A 20,315-nucleotide genomic window follows, 5' to 3' on the forward strand; every position below is an offset into this window, starting at 1 on the left:
TATTACAGGGTGTTTCTTTTTTTTCATTGTGATTATTTTTGACGAACATAAACATGTGATTGGCGTTTTATATTTATGGTAATTGCAATTTGCACAGGGCTTGACTTAGAGGACATTGTCAGTAATTATGATGAAACATTGAATCAACTGCTGATTGCAAATTCCATATTTAGTTTGAGTTTGCGCCAGTCCAAAACGCTAATTACACTCATTTGGAAAATGGCTTAGGCATAAACAATTGTTCAAGTTTTTTTTTAGCTTCAATAGAACTTGTTATACACTTTGTCATTATAAATGTTAGGTACATTATACGGATGTTGGTAGTAATACCATATTCTCTGGAAGTTGAGCTGAAAAACAAGCCATTAGTAATGTTGGATGCTGTTCTCTTGTAAATATACAAGGGTGACTAACCCTTACCAAATACATCAATGTTATACAGAACCCCATTCAAAAATACAAATGCACAAAAAGACATGTAAAAGGGTGCCCAGACCTCCCCTAATACCCCACCATTAGTACCTTGAGGCTAAGATCAAAGCTAGCTGTGAGGGCCTCTCTGAGAATTAGAGTCCTCAGAGGCTTATGTACGACTTTCTCCCTTTCTCTTCACTTTTCATCTCTGTGTATTTTTCCTCCCAGAGCCACTGTGAAAGAGACATGAAAATGATATGATAATAATTAGTGGAGAGAGACTAGAGTGGTTATGGGGAGACTAAAGCGAGTGCAGGAGAGAGTGAGAGAGGTTACACAGCAGCAGAACATGAATATCAAAGAGGCGACACTTTGCCCTCTTTGCTTGCTCTGTGGTGTCATTTTGTTAACCTCCATCAAGAGATGTAATCCATTCTTCAGCGAGGGGAGGGTGAATCGGTATGTCTGTATGCTTTGCATTTTATTTGCTTGACCTTCTGGTATTGAGCCTGTTCTTTTCTTTTGTTAACCTTAACTTATCTTCTCTCATCTTCTCTTCCCTCTAATGGCATTCAACACTGGTCAACTTGATATGTCACCTAATATAGTGCAGTTCCAGTCCAATCATTATTAAAAACAAAACGAAAAAGCCTGGATGATGCTTTCAAAGAGGCAGAGAATTACCCTAATGACTCATGTAGTGAAAACTAACAATTATGAACCCAGGCATTCCAAGTCCACTTTTCACCTCATTATCCCAGATTTGATCCATCTGTTATGCTCTATATCAGCCACTACTGCGGCATAGACTGTATTATGTCACCGTTGAACAACCTTTTAATAAAAAGAAGAACCTTTTTTTAGGTGTCCCACAAATACAATTACATTGTTTTAAACAATATAATAGAATAACTTGGTAAAAGGTTAGGATTGTGCAGCAGTTTTTGCAAACTTCATACATTATCCAGATTTAGGTGATTAGTAGTGCCTCAAGCTAGACTGTCCATCATACTTTTTAATTAATTAAGTGTTGTTGCCAACTGAGACGGAACATGCTTAATTAAGCTTTAAAAAAGTCCAGTTATATTAGCCAGCTTTATGAACAAGGAAGTCTAATATCATTCAACAGTTGTGAGCAGAAGGACCTGGTAGCAGTAAATAAAATGATAAAATAACATACCAGTTTCTTAGTTGCTTTCAAAAAGTTATAACAAGGACAACATCCATTATCAAAAGTTAGAGATGGACTGAGGAAAATCTCTCTATTTCCTGTTCTGTCATCTCTCTCTACTTGCAATGTCATACTGCAATAAAGGCTTGAAAATGCCCCAACAGTGTATTTGCTCTATATTAGTCAGATTAGCATATTTAAAACAGCTGTACAGACTCAATCCATCCTTAAGTTGTTTCCCTCTCAGCAGTTTATGCTATCGGCTGCACAGAGATACATATCTAATATGCCCCTGTCCATGTGTGCTTTTATGTTGCCCTACACAATGATCCCTATTTGTCAATGTCAGCCATGGATTCTAGAAAAACGGTGACATCCTATCTGTTATTGCATGTTCTTGCTGTCTTTGTGGGCAATTGGTATGAGGTTTTTTGCAATATCCGCACATGCACTATCAGGCCTTGTTAGCCTTTGTCCCTGCAGCCCCTCGACCCGTCCCAGTGACCCTAACCCCCAGGCAGCTGTTCGCCTTGTGGCAGCAGCTTATTGTTGCTGCCTCCACCAAATCTTATAGAGATAGCTGTCTGTATGATAAAGTGTATTTGAAAAATCTATTGTTTATTTCATATAAAGCAGTTGCATTCATCTCTGAAGCCATTGTGAGACCAGCTTTATGAAAAAGGAAAAGGCTAAATTATTAATAACAACAACAAGTAAAAGTAAGTTAGCAATGCAGGTGCTGATATTTCAAATGTAAAACACTCACTCTGTTTTCCAAAGAACCCAATAAATTGAATTGCGGTTTGTTTTTAAAGAGGCTGCCTTCAGACAAAAAGGCCAAATGTCAATGAAAGAGACTGGGAATAATTGGACTCTGAGTTTTTTTTGTTTGATTTTCATTTTGTGATTCAACTGATGTGTGAATGTGATTTAAAGAGGTGTATCAAGCTAAAAAACCTGCTTTCCTTTCTAGGGCCATTCATCATCTTTAGACATTTAACTTCTAGGTAGTGCAAGTCATTAAATCCAGAGCTCCCAGGCAGCTTTCCTCATTCTCTAATCTGAAAGGATTTTTACTGAACCACATCTAATTGTGAGGACAGTTGTGTGTTACGGCCTGTGGCACAGAGGTGACCTTAAAGAGAATGTGTGTGTGTGTGTGTGTGTTATAGAGAGAGAGGGAGAGACAGAGAGTGTTAGGGTGTCAGTGAGTGTGCGCCTGTCTCTCCACATGGGGAAAGGCATTGATCACCAATGACACATTGAGGGCCTGCCGCCATAGCGCACCTATAATTCTGATAGGGAGGTATGCTTCTTTAAAAGGTCAGCCAAACCAATAAACCATCAAGTTTATGCTGTGCAAAGATTTGGTCCCTGGAGTTTTTCAGAGCTACCTTCAAAACCTGAAACGAGGATAAAAACATACACAAACAAAAATATTTGAGACAAAGCAGCATCTTTTGTTGGATGTTTCTCTCCAACATTAGAGGGGTTGGTTTGCATATAAATCTGCAAGAAGGATAGACCTTTTCTGAAGTGTGGAGGCTGAACACGTTTTAGGCTCATTCTTAACTTTACCTTTTCTCGTTCCTTGTCACGTCTTTGTCATGTGACCTCTCGTATACTTCCTGTGAGTGCTGTCATGTCATCACCATGCTGCATTACATCAATAACAGCAGTCCTGCCTGAAGACATGACTTTATCTTCTCCAGCGTTACCATCTGTCCTATCATAAGCCCCCGCAGGTGACATTTAGACCACCGTCTGCTCTCTTTAAGGACTGTGTGTCTGCGTACACGTGACAGCTTGTGCACCCTTTGCCACATGAATGTGTGCAGTGTCTGTGTGTGTGTATGTGTGTGTTTGTGTGTATGTTCGAACCCCCTCTAGCTGCCCCTGTCCTCTGCCCACTAGACACCTGTGTGGAGAAGCAGAGCCAAAATGAGTCTGATCACAGCTGGCGTTAACAAACATAGATTATTTAGAAACTTGGTGAGAAAAGTCACAAGAGGGATGGATAGGACCAGTTGTCTTAAATGTTCAGGAACAAAAGGTGCTTCAAAGATTAAGGGACAAGATGTATTATTGCCCTGCAGATATTCTGTTGAAAATGACTTCTTCACTGAGCTTGGAGGATGCTGCAGCTTTAATGAGCACCTATCTTGATATAACTGGTCTATCTTACCTCTCTCTTGCTTCTTATTGAATGAGAAGCCAGACTTACTGTAATTGTGTAATGTTTTTGTCAATATTGCTTATCACCACATTAAGTTGGAGGTATTGAAAGTGAAAATACTTGCACATTCCTTTATCTTGTTACAAACAGAGGAGTATTAACTGTGACTGTTCATTCTATGCAGATCACTATTTGACCAGCAGCACTTACAATGTATCTTAAAGACCTCATCTTGATGTCATTTATGTTTTTTGTCTTTTTCAGAGCACTGAGACAAGTCCTGCAAGCAGCCTCCAGTCTCTACCCATAAGCCCTTGCAGTGAAAAGTCCCTTCCATTTAAGGTAACATAAAGCAGACCATTGTATGTTGCTTTAGGCATTTCAACAATACTGAATTTAAGATAGAAAGGAGAGAGGTTTACGGTCTGGCTTGAGCTGACTGTTTTCCAATAATCATTGGAATCTGTTAACAAGTTTGAGATTAAGCAACATCTGCACTTAACCTAATGTATGAGAACACCTAAATTAACGCTGTCAGATATACAGATTAAGCCTAAGTTTTGCTCCAAATTGGTGTTCCCAAACCAATTTGTTGTAATTACTACTATAGAACACACACCATAGTCTTCTTTCACGTATCCACATCTGCTTGTGAATTATGAGCATAACACTTAAGACTGATAAAGTGTCTAATACGTTTCTGCCCAGTTTAATATTTTACAAAAAAATACATTTTTTTACACAACATACAGCAGTTTTGTGAAGCTCTGTAGATGTGTATTTCAGTGGCCAAAAATGAAACTACCGGTACACACATTTACTCAAATACATAGAGCCTGTTAGTTTCATTAAAAGAACACAGCAGTCGGTCTGTGATCAAAAATAGGAACAGAATCCTCTTTTGATCCATGTGTCTCCTCCAGCTTTTCCATCATCAGAACAATTTACAGCCTTTTTTCCACGTTGGCTTATAATGAATCACAAAGAGTTCAAATAGGAAGAAATGGGAGCACGACAGGGAGGGAGAAGAAGAAGAAAAATAAAGAAGCGAAAAGCAATAAGAAAGGTGAGGATAAATGTTATGAGAAAGGGGCAAAGTGCTTTGCTTGACAGACCCAAGACCCCCCTCTGTCAACCTAGTCCATCAGCAATGTGTGATAAGATGTATTAATGTAGGGTGTGTGTGTGTCCGTGTGTCCTTGTCTCTGTGTCTCTGTGTCTCTGTGTGTGCGTGCAAGATTTAGGTTTACCAAGGGAGAGCTTTTGTCAAGCTTTTCTCTGGGATTTATTTGGATGGCAGCATAGCTCTTGTTAGACCGGACAGAGAAGCAGTAGGGGCGAACCTTTTCAACTCTGTGCTGCTTTTTTAACCCCCCCTTCTTTCACATACGGGATGTACAGAATAGTAACATCTCTATAAAATATAGTGCAGTATAATGCGAACACAAGGTAAGGCCTTAGTCCCTTACACAGTTCCAATGTAGTCGTGTTTGTGTGTGTGAGAAAGGGTGGATGCTTGTGTGAGTACATGCCCTCTTTATTGACCTACATGGAGTATAAGTGGCAGCGCGAGGATAAGAAAAACATTTCTAAATCTAGGGTGTTACCCAGCATGAAGAAAGCTGCCCTTGCTCAAACTTCCAGGGTCTTTGCTCTGTTTCTCCATCTTCACGCACGGAAACATAGGAAAGTTTAAATAGAAAAGTTAGAAACATATTTGGGCATATGTCTTTTACATTTCTATTAAACAGTCCAAACCTCTATTATAAAGACTGGACATGAAGCCAATAAATAATTGCAATATTCCAGCTATACAAATGGATTAACTCAGATGTAGCTTGTATGGAGAAAATGTTTGAACATAATACACAATATTGAAACTTGATTAGGGAGAAAGAAACTTGTTTTTTATTTTGATAATCTTTTTAAGGTCCTAAAAAATATCCTTAAATGTGGGGTATGTAATTTTGGAGAAACCAGCTCGAGTGCGCTAGAATTTGAAAATACACAGCCGGAAAAAGTCTGCCACTTCCTTCCAGAGCCCCTCCTCCAACACACACAAACGCGCACATGACCAATGAGGGCACGAGATAAGTTTGTGCACAGATGGAAGGCTGACAGGCAGGTAGGCCATCCAGTTATTTTAGCCGGGCCGGCTCAGATGATTGGTCGTGCTTTTTACAGCACCATGGCTTCCACAGATGACATTTTTTTAATGTCTTTATTGTCAAAGAATTTAATATATTCATTGCTATCGGGATGTTAAGAGCATTCCATGGAAAATAACAAAAAGTGTTTCTGAAATAAATGACACCTTTAAGACCCGACTTTAAGAACAGGTTTGATTGATTGAAAAATGGATTGTGGTTTTTCCAAATTGAGAAAAGGAGGGTCAGCGGCATCAAACACAACAGCAAAGGACAAAAGGTTATGTAGCAGACTTTAAGAGGTAGCAGAAGTGTGATCGGTATTTATAGCAGAGAATGAGTAAGCAGGTGGGAGGCAAAGGCTAACCCTTTGACAGAGCTGAAGGCATCGAAAAGAAAACACAAATCTGGAGGTGGCCTATTGCATGAGGGACATATGGAGAAGCAGTTGCAATGCTGACCATTTTACATTGTTTTACTTAATTGTAAGATAGGTTCAGGAGCAAGTTCTTACAAACGGAATGCATTTAGTTTGAAGATATTAAGTTGGATACATTTGTATAAAGGAAAAATGTGTATCGGAGTGCAAGAGATGGAAGTGATAGAGAGGAAGAGTTTGAGCATGAGAGAGAAAGAGGGATGGGAAGGAAAGAAGAAAAAGAAGGTTTGAGGGAGGGGCGAGAAGCAGAGACGTTATCCTGGCGCTCAAGAAAACGACTCTGTGGGTGTAAAAATAATCTGGAGTAGCAACCTGAGAGACAGCAGTGTCACAGTACAACCCACTTTAATTTAGACTAAACGCATATGACATGATTTTAAACATATTTTGTCGCAGTTTAAGTGTTCTACTGTATTTTAAAAGACTGAGGTAAAAATGATGAATAGAGTTGTTACAAGAGGTTTATTCAGACCACCTGAGTTTAAAAACAGCAACTAGGATAGCAACTTTTGTAGCTAATTAAGTAACATTTGTGTATGTTCACCTTGTGACAGCAGACATGAGGAACTTCTTTTTATAGTCAGACATGTATCATTGTGTCAAATGCCGCATAATTAGAAATGAATAATGTATAATTGTAATGACTGCCTATTTATAATTACAGGCTGTTCCCCACACCGAGGTCAGTGGGGGCGCTAAAAAGACTGTGCACAAAACCATGTCAAGATACAAGTCTCATGGGCGCATAAACTATACACGAAACAAACTCATGCAACAGACAATAATAAACACATACCCCTAAAGGTCCCACTCCTTTGTGAGATCCGTTTGAATCAACTTCATAAACGTTGTCCAATTCTGTCTACAACAAAATATTTATCCATGCCTTGTTGGCAAACATTTTGTGTAAAAAACAATGTAAGTGTGTCACGCTGCAACAGTGTTTTCTTTTTATATATCATTCCATTACTCACCAGTATTCCTTTGAAATGCATGCAGTTCTGTTATAATGCATTTCTGTAGAGCCTTAATGGACAGAATAGGATGTATAATCAGTAACTAAAGGGCACACACATAATGTTATATTCATGCATACAATTCAACAATTAAAAAGCTTCAGCAAAATATGGTTCTTCTTTGTGGGAAGCACATAGACATCACATTTTACCAAGGGAGGGGATCATTTTGTGTGGCTGCATCTATGAACTATATTTAATTACATTATAGAAAAAGTTGGAGAGCAAAACAGCCGGCCAGTCTCATCTGTTTCTCTTTTTTTGGCTCTCTCATTCCTGGTAACCTCTCCACAAACCCACGTTCCTGCTCGTTGTCTGGGCCTCACACTCAAAGCTAGCATGGCCAGTTTTCTCACACAGAGAGAACATTCTTGGGAGTGTCCGTCCTGAATTACTTATTTTCTGCTACATATCTTCTCCTCCATAAAACAGTTTTGATATGAATTATGCAATTTTTAAATAAGGATTTTAGATCTCAAAAGAATCATTACGCCCACATCCTAAAAGGTAATGTCCTATAATGTATTCTAATACATTAGATCACTCTTTTTCTGGGACAAATTATACTTTGTGGCTGTTGTTTAAAAGGGAAGATGAAATCCTACTTCCAGACCTACCTCATCCTAACACTAAACAGCTGCGTCATCTCAATGAAATGTAATGAAAACATTTTCTGAAGGAACCATCCGTGACACTTGCTGATAAGAGGAAAGCAGAGATCTGGAGTGAGCAGTAACTAAAGAAAAAAATATTCAATAGACTGAAGCATCAGCTAGAGTAAAACATATTGACAGCAAAATGTCCTTACAACAATAATAATGATTCCAGATGGCAAATGTTTCCTGCCAAGCATCTTAAAAGGTTGTGCCTTTTTAAGTTTCAAAGAGTCTTAATGAAATCAGAACACATAGACGATTATTCATAGTCAAAATACTCAAGAATTGTATCTGGAGTCTGACTGGATGTTTGACCCAAGCAGTAGTTAAAGTCTGTCTAGTCTGGTCCGCTAATATTTCATGTTTTATATTACCTTTGATTTGTCTGTGGGTTCCTGTCTCAGCAACATGAAATAAAGTACAGTATTTCACTGCATTTGATTAGCCTAATTTTTACAACCTCCTATGCTATTTTTAATATGTCTCAGTGATAGTTCCAGCTCTGGGGGTATTGCTGTTTTTTAAGAACATCTACGCAGGTGACAAATCTCTCTTATATTTCAAACAACATCAATATTACAGGAGTGGTGTGACAGGTTTCCTAACTCTCTGTGCGAGGTGTCAGCTTTACTGCCTGTTGAGGTGCTTCAGACAGCTGGAGTACCTATAGCATCACATGAGTGCTCCTGCTCGTCACACACACAACATGTCTTTTGGTTTATACAGGACAGTTACAGCATAACATCTTGTCCTATACGCATGTGTCCAGAAATACTCAAAGCTCCTGAATCACAGTATACTTGAAGAGTCTTTATAGTCTACTGACAACAGAAGCAATTCATATATACAGGTGTAAAAGGTCACTATTTTAATTGTAAATTCTTAAAGGTATGATATTGTATCTGTTTATCAGCTGATTAATTTTCCATCAGCTCCTCTCTCTTTTTTTTGCACTTAAGCTACGTGTCTTGCCTTCTTCTATCAGTGTGAATCAATAGTGTGCTGATAAAGTCATAATTAAAGTCAGTCAGACTGATAATTGATAAACACAGAAGGGAAGAAGAGAGAAAGCAACATGGAGAAGTCTTTTTTAAACCAGAGTGGGGCTACTTGATGCCTGGGAGCCTTGTACATTTTTTGTCTTGTTTTCGTTTGCTTATGTGTTTAGTTTTTTTTGCTCGATTTTTATACAATACATTACTAGCCATCCTTTGTTAGTACACAATATTTTTGTTTTGTGTTGCTGATAGGAACCGCCTCCCTTTGGGGTTACGATATGTGGATACACTGTAGACCTTTTAATTGAAAGTCTAAAGCTAATCTTCAGCTTACAAAAACTCGCCTCTTCAATCTGGCTTTTAATGTGTGATTGTTGTTGTATTGCTTGATTTTAATGTGACTTTAACTATATTTAATTTTTGTTCTTTTTTTCCCCCCGTCTGTAAAGCGACTTTGAGAACCTGTGAAAGCGCTTACAAAATAAATCTATTATTATTATTATTATTATTATTATTATTATTATTATTATTATTATTATTATTATTATTATAATCTTGTCAGGCATGCCTTCATAGGTTAACATAGTGTGGAAAAAATGATTGCATGTTAAACACCTCCACCTCCTTGTCATCCTGTTGGAGTCTTTGAGCAGGTACTGGCAGGGCTCAATAGGTTCTGCTGCTAGACCAATATATAGTGTCACTAATGGTTGAGATGATTATATGGCTTTACCTTCCTTTCTGATCTTTCAAATCTCAATCGGTATAAAGACAACAGCGAGAATCAATTTGATCCTGCTGTTATTCCTTAAACCTCTTTCCCTATTTTTTAAATGGCAAATTTGACAGTGTTGAAATTATATATTAACAACCATCACTTTTTTGTGTCTTCCTCAGTTTTTTTTAAACTAATTGAATAATTTCTGCTAACAAGGGAAATGCAATTCATATCCATACCCTCTTCAATTTGCTGCTGATTGCAAACATAAAGTGGCCTCAACCTCTGTACAAAATCCCATAAAGTGGATGCAGTCCAATGAGTTTGATCAGATTTATCCCCACTGAGGCCATTCCAATCACATTAGAAATACATTGGCATGCTCTACAGCCTTTTCCATTCAATTCAGCCATACAAATGGGTTTGAATTATACCTGATGGGTGACTAAATGCTCAATTTGGGGCTTCTTTCAGCAAGCAGAACAATATTTTCTCATTTTAGTTTTAGGTTTGCTAATGTCTTCTCACATTTGAATGATTTCTGTAGGATATTACATAGTAAGGCTGTTCAGTTTTAGGTATTGACTAACAACAAAGTAAATAACATTTTCATTAAATGTATGTCATCACACCCTAAGCTGAGGTTCATTACCTCTCTGTCTTATCCCTCTCTTTTCCTCCCACTGCTTAAGACGATCGCCAGTTCTTTATTTCGGTTTATACTCTTGAGGTCATGTCTGACACGTAAACAAATAACACAAGTCTGCATGGATTTAGATATACTCATGGACATTCAAAACATAACTACATAATCACACACACACACACACACACACACACACACACACACACACACACACACACACACACACACACACACACACACACACACACACACACACACACAGTATATAGGCAAACACACTGTGCTTCAATTCCTTTTGGCTGAGATTAATTGAAGAGGGCAACTAATGTACTAATTGTCACAGCATGTAAATGGTTTTTCAGTCCCATCAGCATCTCATATTGGTATATTTATGCTGTCCTAGCATTTGGAAAACATATCCTTATTATCTCTAACACCTGGCACCGATTCTCTGAAGCCAGGTAAACAGAGGCCACTTTCATTCAACTTTTGTTTTTCTTAATTGTTTTTCAATTTCCTAGTGGGAAAGGTTGCCTTTAATAGGTTTTATCACCTTAGAAGCACTTAGCAAAAATGTTTACTTTGTCCTCCTTGACCATTATCTTGTGATTTTGTAAAGCCCACACACATACAGTACCTCAACATCAATTAGACCTGTTTAATCAGGAAGTCAGAAAACAAAACCCATCAAAACTTTCTGAGACAATTTCGTAGTGTAAGTCAGAACCAACAAACCGTAGCAAACACTGTCCCTGCTGACCTGCAGTATCACCAACCTTTCATCTCATAATACGCATGTTTTGATTTGAGAAAAACCTTAAATTCATGATTTATGTTTCTATCTGTTAAGCCATCGATCCATTCATTCTATTTATCTGGATCCATGCATTTTTTATTTATAATTATTGAAATTATTTAAATCATATTTACACACTGCATTAAACAACAACTTTGGTCGACTGAAAATTGTCACTACAGCATTTTCCGTTTTCATTTACACTGTTGCCTTCAGAGGAGGTTTTACGACATATTTACATGCATATCCCATTTTAACCATCAAGTCAAACCCACTGGAATATAAAAGAAAGCATTACTTTTAGTTTTAACTATCGAACATTAACAGATTCTCTTTCTGTTGCATGATAAGATACTGGTGTTTTACTTTGAAGACATTATAAAGCACTCATCCCTTGAGGACAATTGACTGGAACTAAATGAGTCCCTCTCACCACTCAACAAGTGTTTTGATCCTCCAGCCATTACAATCATTTGATGTGCTTATTTTTCAAGTTATTTTTTACATTTATAAAAAGTGAATTGACTTCAGCAGAAGGCTATCTCTGTGTGTGCATCATGAGGTCATTTAGAGGACGTTGCAGTAGCTCTATGGTTCCCTGTGGTCTCCCTCTGACTCTGTGTCTGTCCTTTAGCTCGATGGCTCCCCACGGTCTCTGACCATCATGCTCAGCCCCAGGCCCTCTCTGTCCTCTCCTTCTCTCCCTAACTGTCCCCCTTCTCTCCTGTTTCCCCCTCGTTTTCCTCCTGTTATCTTGCCCCTCTTTACGTCTCCTGCCTTTATGTCCTTGAAGAGGTAATGGCCGTCTGTCCTTTCGCTCTTTCCATTTTATTGCTCCTTCTCTCTTCTCGCTCTGTTATTCTTTTCCTTTCCTCTTATTTTCCTTGTTCCCTCTGTCCTTCTCTGTTTCACTCTGTGTACAACTTATCTGCCTCACAATATTCAAATTGAGTTAATATTTTAATCAAAATGCTAGGTCTGGAAAACAGCTAAATGTTTGATTCTCAACCTCCCCCATGAGTCAGTGTGTAGCCTGAGACGCTCTGGCAGCTCTCTCTTGGCTGTTTTCACTTTATCAACTTTGAAACACAAGTCATGTCAAATAGATGTGCCTAGGGAACTTCATTTGTGCATTTGAAAAATGAAACAAACAACTCGAATAACAATTGCAGCACAATCATATTTCAAATATGATTATTGAGCCAGTGCTCATTGATATGAAAGCATTATAAAATAATATCCATGCACATTAACAGATCCAATGGAAATCAGAATACCTTTATTAGTCCCACAGAGGGGACATTTGCATCGGTACAGCAGGAAAGGGCCACAGACAGCTTAATGTTACATATGTTAAAAAAAAGTACTAAGTTATGATATAATAAAATATATAATAAAAAAAAAAAAGTAAAAAAAAATACTTTTCAAAAATACAAATCCTGTAACAGGAACAAATACAACAAAACTCATTCAACAAAGTGAAACAGTTTATAGACGGTATTTGCTACACCTTAGGATCTTCTATAGGCCCGGTGATAGGAAATGCCAAGTCTTATTATATTGTGGGAGTGTGTCCTTTCAGACATATCTTATCCTTTCAACACATAGCACAATTATAGTCATAAACGTCAAACTCATTTTATAATTTTACTTTCATAATGACATTTATTTATAATTATATATTTTGTTGATGTTTTGTAGCTGTTGTTTTGAAAGGTGCCATAATAATAATAAAGTTGATTATTCCCCTCTTCTCCTGTCTCCTGTCCTGTTGCTCTCCATCGTCCCCAAAGCAATGTCCCCTGACATCCCAAGGTCACACTGAAGTGCTGTGTGCTCTGGGGTGCCGCCATAGGACACACCAAGTTTATCACAGACACGTAGAGAGAAGAGGAGATCACAATGCTGCATGCGTGACAACTTTATGACACCTAGCCACGCACTAGAAAGAACAGCAACAAACACGCTCATAAATGCACATAAAACACTTGCAAAACCAACGTTAACTTTTATGGGGACAGCCAGAGAAACGCACAGGCACAAAGACATTTTGTATGTTGTCATCCTCTTAGGCTCTATGTATTGCTTTTGCGGGAATATGGACCCTAAGATAAATCACTGCTGTCTGCAGTGTCCTAAGTAATGTGTAACATGGTGTCTTGTTGCTTGTGTTTAGGATCCCAGCAGAGAAGGGGCCTTGCTGCAACAACTGAGAGAAAAAGATGAACTGATCCTAAGACTCCACAGTGACCTGGTAAGATCCACTATCCAGCAAATACACCATTTCATAATAACAGGCAAATTTGTGTTCAGTTCATTGCACGAAAGCAAAACCAACCATTTTCAGTATATTTCGTGAAGTTACAAGGTGAGACAATACCAACATATTAAGGACAAAACATAATAAAACCCACAACCTACTGCAGTACTATATTATGTTACCATATTTTTGGAGTACTATTAAGGTTTGAAAAGTTATTTAGGTTTGAAATGCATCATTAGTATTTAGTTAATAGCTCTCTAAAATCCTGAACCCGATTAGTTCAATGATTTTTACCAAATGCAGAAGAAGGCACAGTTCCAGTTTCTCTCCCTGGCATAAAAACATGGTTTAACATACTGTAGCTGTTGCCAGCCAGAAGAGGGTTCTGAAGAAGATGTGTATAAAGCCTGTGCACTAAAGAGGCATTAAAACACAAATCCAATTTGAGTAAAATGACTTTCCAAAATAATGTTGAAACTTTTTCACATCATTTTAAGACAAGCAACTCATAGTCTCAAATATTGAGGAATGGAGGGTTTACATTTAATTCAAACTGTCACAGTTTATTTCTCTTGGTGCCTTTCAAACTTTAAAATGAATAATTAAAACAGCTTGAACGTTTTTGAATTATTTGTTATAGGGTATAAATTAAATACTAATTGCCTTTGAACCACAATATTTCATTCCCTTTTAAGCAAAAACAAATCCTTCTTTTTTTGGAAAAGTTAAACAACATTTCAAAGAACTGGAAATGTTGACTTTAGTTAAAGAACCTGACAAACCCTTTGTCAGTTTTCCTTTTGATATTCTGCTGTGTGAGAGTACATGCAGCAGAGGGCGGAGTGACAGGAAGGAGAGAGAAAAATAATCTGTGAATAGTTCTTTAGTTGGCTCAAACACTGTCTGGCGTGCCACCAGAAGGCCCATCTTTTCCATCTTTGTTAATGTAAACTGCTTGTTCCCACCAAGCTTAATGTAATAGCAGAATTATAATTGGGACTCACGTCCAGCAGAGAGAGAAGAATAATGTTTCAAACTATTACCCCTGTAGGCATGGATGGGAAACATGGATCATTTCCATATCTAATTATTTGTAAAAAAAACAATATGCTTGTGAAATATAGGGATTTAAATACTTAATATATTACGCTGTCTGTGTTTCTTTTCACTCTTTTGTCATCCCCTTGTTGGATACGGCAAACATTTTTCATCATTCGTCATCTACACAATTTGTCAGCTGTTCTGCCAAAGCAATGTAATGCAGACATTATGCTAGGCCTTTGCCAGATAATGTGCCAGTGCTATGGAGCTATTGCAAGAGATGACAGTCCAAGAGACTGACTTACAGTAAGTCTCATTTGGCATTTGTGTGTTTAATGACTTAACAGTACTTATACTCCTCACTATACTGTAGGCTGTATTCAGCACTGTTCACGTAATGAGGAGTTTATACCAACATTCAGCACATTTGTATTCAGACCTCAGACACACCTGTTGACTAAAACTGTCACCCAGACAGCTAGAGGCATAGGTAGTTTCCCAGAAGACATTTTTGTCTTTTGTAACTCCACTTTTCAGACCTTTAGTTTTTCTCTTGTTAAATACTCACCCCAGAAATGAGATGTATTTTATATATTGATACTGTTAAACAGTTCATGTTACAATCTATTTAAAATGAATGTCTACAGGCAATAGAACATGCTGTAAACTCACTATACCACATCAGCCTATATTGATCTGTAATACATTTGACATTCAATTACAATTCCATATACTTTGGGATTCCCAGCTCCAAGCCTTTTCAATCCTGCTGAAGATGCACATTTTTAAATACATATAGTTTAATTCGAAACAAGGATGACATGTTTCCTAAAACAGCAAGGCCTTGTTTTTTCTTAGCAAGCATTACTGAAATAGTATACATTGCATTTGTTATAGGGACAACTTTTCATGGTAAGGAAGAAGCAATGCAGCAGTGTGGCTTAATGATGTGTTTTTAATGTCTTTTGGAAAACTTAGGAGTCTAAGACACAGAAATACTTGTTAGTGCAATCCAATCCATTGTTTAGGACTTGATTATAACATAAATACATAATTTTACATGCCTTCTCCACTAAGTATCCTCATTTTGATGCAGTTTTCTATTGATTTTCGCTCCACTTCTCCCCCCTCCACATTAACACAAAGATCCATCAATCACTCTTTTGGCAACACAATGCTTGTGCATGCACAAACAAAAACGGATGGTAATCAGCCTTGAATGTGTGTGTGAGTGTGTTCATCTGTTTGGCACTCTGTCAGAGATGTTCTGGCTGGATTTGATTTCCAAACATGAACTGCATTCATGTTTTTACGAGCAAAAGTGTGCCTATATATCTATTTGTGTATATATTGATTAATTGTCTAATGCAGGCCTGTATCCTTACTGCTAACCTTATGTTTAACTGCTCTGTATATCCTTGGTACAAAGGTCATTCTGACAAGGCTTTAAATGTAGGACTGTGATGTCCTTGTGCACACTTGTGAGGGTGTATATGTGAGAGAAGGAATACGTTGCCTGGCGCGGAGAAGTTAAAGTGCAGCATTTAGAAGGAAAGGGCAGCCCATAGCCAGCGCTCTCCTCGCTCTGCCTCCGTCTGTAAATCTGCCAGTGAAAACCTATTAATTATCTCCTAGAAGGACCTGCTGGCTGGCCATCACTAGCTGTCACTTTTTATGAGTTCTCTCCTCTGTCTGCTGGTGCATTTTGTTGAAGGACCGTGCTCCAACTGCAACATTTAGCTATGAAAAGCCTCCTTTGCTTTTCACGTGGGCTCGGGCATGACTAATGAAAACAGATTTTTACCGCAATCTGTCAACTCGCTTCTGATTTAAACACGACCATACGTTTTGAGTTTAGAGATATATAAATGAACTTTCTTTCATTTTTCTTACTATTAACCCTCCTTTTCACCTTGTCCAAATTTGAGTGGTTCCTTTTAATCAAAATGAACGCATTTCTCAACATTTGATAATAATAATAATTTTAATTTTTATAGCGCCTTTCAAGACACCCAAGGACGCTTTACAATGGGAAACAAAACATCAAAAATAATAATAGTCACAAGGATACACAGGTTAGAACAAAAAAATAATCCCTTTCAACTTTTTTTGTTTCCTGTCCCATGAGCAGCATGAAGCGAGCATGTCAGAATGATAAGTTACATTGTCATAAAAATGCTCCTGGTGGAAATAGTGTTGGGTTCTTTTCATTCAGGGGACTCGCAACCCACTTTTTCAAAAATAATCACACAGAGGTAGCAGACAAGTCTGGAGGTTCCTGGTCAAGGTAAAAGTGCTGTATTTTAAAGGACAGGGCAAAAACTTTTCTATCTACACCTCCCACTGTAAATCTGCCAGAGGAAACCTATTAATTATCTCCCTAGAAGGACCATTCCAGCAGTCTGGCCAACACTAGCTGTCAGATTTTATGAATTTTTCTCAACTGGTGCACTTTGAGAAGAGTCCCTGCTCCAATTTCTGGCTGTAAAAAAGTTATCCTGCAATTCAGCCCAGTTTAATGTCCACTTGGATTTCCAGGAGAGGTGGCAGAGTGGAGAGCAGGATTCAGCTTTGTTGAGGTTCATAAGGTTGCATTTTTATTCTTTCATTTTGATAGTTTTGCATGCAAACCAAGTGGTGTGAGTGTAGGCATACATCTGCTGGGAGAGCATTTAGTTGTTCTGATTTGTTCTTGTTTGATGGTCTACTTTCTTTGATGGGTGTGTGTTTGTTTTGTACCCAGGAGGGTGCCAAAGCTGCCCTGAAGATGAAAGACTGCCAAATGACTGACCACGCAACACAGACGGAACACATGGGGCCAGAGGTGAGAAACACACAGACCCCACACCCTCCCTCCTCTTGGCTCTGACTCAAACACACAAAGAAGGGTCTCTGCACCACATGCCGTACACTGGAATTGTGCTTTGTGTGAGATCGTCTGCATCCATAAGATTACAATTACTAAATGAAGCTCAATTCTAACAAAAGCCTCCTTGCAAGCTCCTTCCTTCTCTATCCTCTTACTTTGTTATCCAAAGCTGCCCCTCCCGATCCTTCTTTCCTTCTTTTCTCTTTAAAAGCATCTTCTCACATTGAGCTAAAGCTTTAATCTATCTTGCTCATTCTAAGGATGTTGTACTGCGGTGACATTCATATAATAGTCCACTACCTGCTCCTCCCTCTAAGTCCCACAGTGCTGAGGGAGGGTGTTGTTCTGCTTTCAACAAGCCCTCAGTTGACATGGCCTCTCTGGCTTCACTAGGGGCTGACAGTATGGGAACGCAGCAGATCTAATGGATGACTGCCTAAAAATGCCCGCCTGTAACGGAAGCAGGAGCTGAGCTTTGCTTCTCTGTTCCTCGTTCCTTTCTTTTAATGCACTTTTTTCATCTTCCCTTAAAGTTCATTTTATGGCTTTAGTCCTGCTGAGTATTTTGTTGGCAAGAACCGTTGTAAAAGTGGAAATGCTGTATCATTGTCTGAGCTTGGTGCACAATACCCACACTGACTTACTCATCGCATGCACACGGATAATGTTTAATGTCAAATAAAAAATGAATGCACGAATCATCAAAAAACGTTCCTCAGTTGATGTTCATGTATCTTCTGCAGAACAGCAAGTAACCTTTTCACAACTGTGAACTTAAATGATTGGCACTTACTTAAGGTTATTTTACCTGCAGACAGATTAAGACAAAGAATGTGATGCTTATGAGCAATTAAATGTATTTGCTAATAACTGCACATTTGATCAGTGGATTTGCTGAAGCCTGGTATATCACACTGACTGCTTATTATTCCCTTTTAAAGGAAAGTGAATTTCCTGATGTACCTTACTCACAGTGTTACAATGGAGTAGTTATACTAAATGAGCAGTTCGGATTATTTTCATCCACATTACGTTGTTCCTTCAAAAGCGACTTTTGTCAGACTCCCTTGGAAACCACATTAAGAAAGGAGTGTGTTCTTTGACTTCAGATTCCCAGTGGAGCTATTTTATCTTGACATGTGTCACAGTTTCATGATTCTTACTCCATAACCCTGTAGCTTTATGACCAGAAGACCGATAATAGACAGGGTGTAGATAGTGAATGTTGACACCAACATTCCAGTGTAGTGGTGCGAAACGCCTCACTGTGCCTCAGAAAAACTGCGTCTGTATGATGGTACAGCCCTCATTATTCCTTTATCAGTTTTTTCTTTTAAAGTTCCCTCTGTCTCTTTCTTCTTTCTTTCAATCATTTATCACAAACGCTCAAACATTACCACACACACACACACACATGCGCACGCACACGCACGCGCACACGCACACGCACACACACACCACACACATTACTTACTAATGCATTTCTCATAATATAGCCTGTTGTTCTCGGTACTGGAGGCTACAGCAAGCAAAGGTGCAGGCTCGTGTGTGTGCATTATGTGTTAGGGTGCACATTTGTATGCCTGTCCATTAGTTGTGTGTCTTCCCATTAAGTGTGTGTGTGTGTGTGTGTGTGTGTGTGTGTGTGTGTGTGTGTGTGTGTGTGTGTGTGTGTGTGTGTGTGTGTGTGTGTGTGTGTGTGTGTGTGTGTGTGTGTGTGTGTGTGTGTGTGTGTGTGTGTGTGTGTGTGTGTGTGTGTGTGTGTGTGTGTGTGTGTGTGTGTGTGTGTGTGTGTGTTTCATTTGGAAAAGTATGGTGATGCCAGATGGGATGCATTTATTTGAACCACTTTGTTTGACCTCTTTTCTGACATTCTGATTGATTTCAATCAGTTTGCTGCCTTTTTACACTGTATTTAAGGAGATATTTAATCTTTGAAGATTAATTTAACTATCACTTCTCTGAGGTGAAGTGGTTTGATTAAATTGCAGGTAATCATGTGATTTCAAGTAGTGGTACTAAGTGTCTCATCTAGCTGCAGGTGGATATTAGCATACCAGATATACAATAATAGTCCATTCGAAATGTACTGAGTGTCGAGACTAAAGTCAATATTAAAATAATAAGAATAAGCGATTATTAACTGAACAAACTTGTCACTGAGTGTTGGAAGTATGTTGGCGGTATCGTTGTATCCCAAAACTCCCTCAATGCATAGTGTATTGTCTGGACTAAAACCTTTTATTCCTAACACAGGGAGTCCAACTTTAAGATAGAAGTACTGAACCCTATGGCATTGCTTTCTATTATGAAACAAGTTCCTTGCCATAGTGTCCTCCATATGCTCAGGGCTCTTCAGTAGATGGACTCTTAATTAGAGAAGCAGCTGGCTGCCCGCTAGCAAGCAGGCTAGCAGCACAGGTGACTTAACTCAGCAGTAGCTGCATCATGTGCGGCCTGATTTGATCCTCCCCCCTCCCCGCCTGTGTATTTGACAGATAGAGAGAGAGAGAGAGGAGGGAGAGAAAGAGACTGAGAGAGCGACTGAGTTCCTGTGTGTTTGTGAGTGTGTGGGAGATGCTGCAGTGTTGAGCAGGCAGGCCTATATAGGTTAGCTACCCCAGTGCATCAAGGACATTCAGCTAGCAACAGAAAGTGTGTCTACAAGTGGGGCATCTATTTCTACTGCTTCCACGACTTCACAAGGTCGACCACCTCACTCATCCTCTTTCCCTCTACCTTACTCGCTTCCTTTTCAGGAACGTCCGCCTATTTTTCCTTACTTAGTTGTCCTCCTCTTTTTCTTTTGGCTTCTTTTGTTCTCTAATCCCTGAAAGTGCAGAAGTTAGCTTTAGTTCCTCTCTTCTCCTCACCAAGGTTTCCAGGCCTCCAGGAATCCTTCAGGGATTCTCCGTGCCCTGGTTTCCCCCCTGTCCGACACTCAGTCCCAGGGACAGCTCCTGGC

General features: G+C 38.8%; 1 protein-coding gene across 2 annotated transcripts in view; it reads left to right on the plus strand.

Moving 5' to 3' along the window:
- Window positions 1-20,315, plus strand: part of ccser1 (coiled-coil serine-rich protein 1) — a 107,913-nt gene that overhangs the window by 37,239 nt on the left and 50,359 nt on the right. For both annotated transcript variants that reach the window (XM_079686429.1, XM_079686428.1), the window contains exons 8-10: window positions 4,026-4,103; window positions 13,354-13,431; window positions 17,225-17,305. In XM_079686429.1, the coding sequence (XP_079542555.1) occupies window positions 4,026-4,103; window positions 13,354-13,431; window positions 17,225-17,305 (237 nt within the window). The remainder of the gene's footprint in view (window positions 1-4,025; window positions 4,104-13,353; window positions 13,432-17,224; window positions 17,306-20,315) is intronic.

Source organism: Notothenia rossii, assembly GCF_949606895.1.
Source record: "Notothenia rossii genome assembly, chromosome: 6".
NCBI lineage: Eukaryota > Metazoa > Chordata > Actinopteri > Perciformes > Nototheniidae > Notothenia > Notothenia rossii.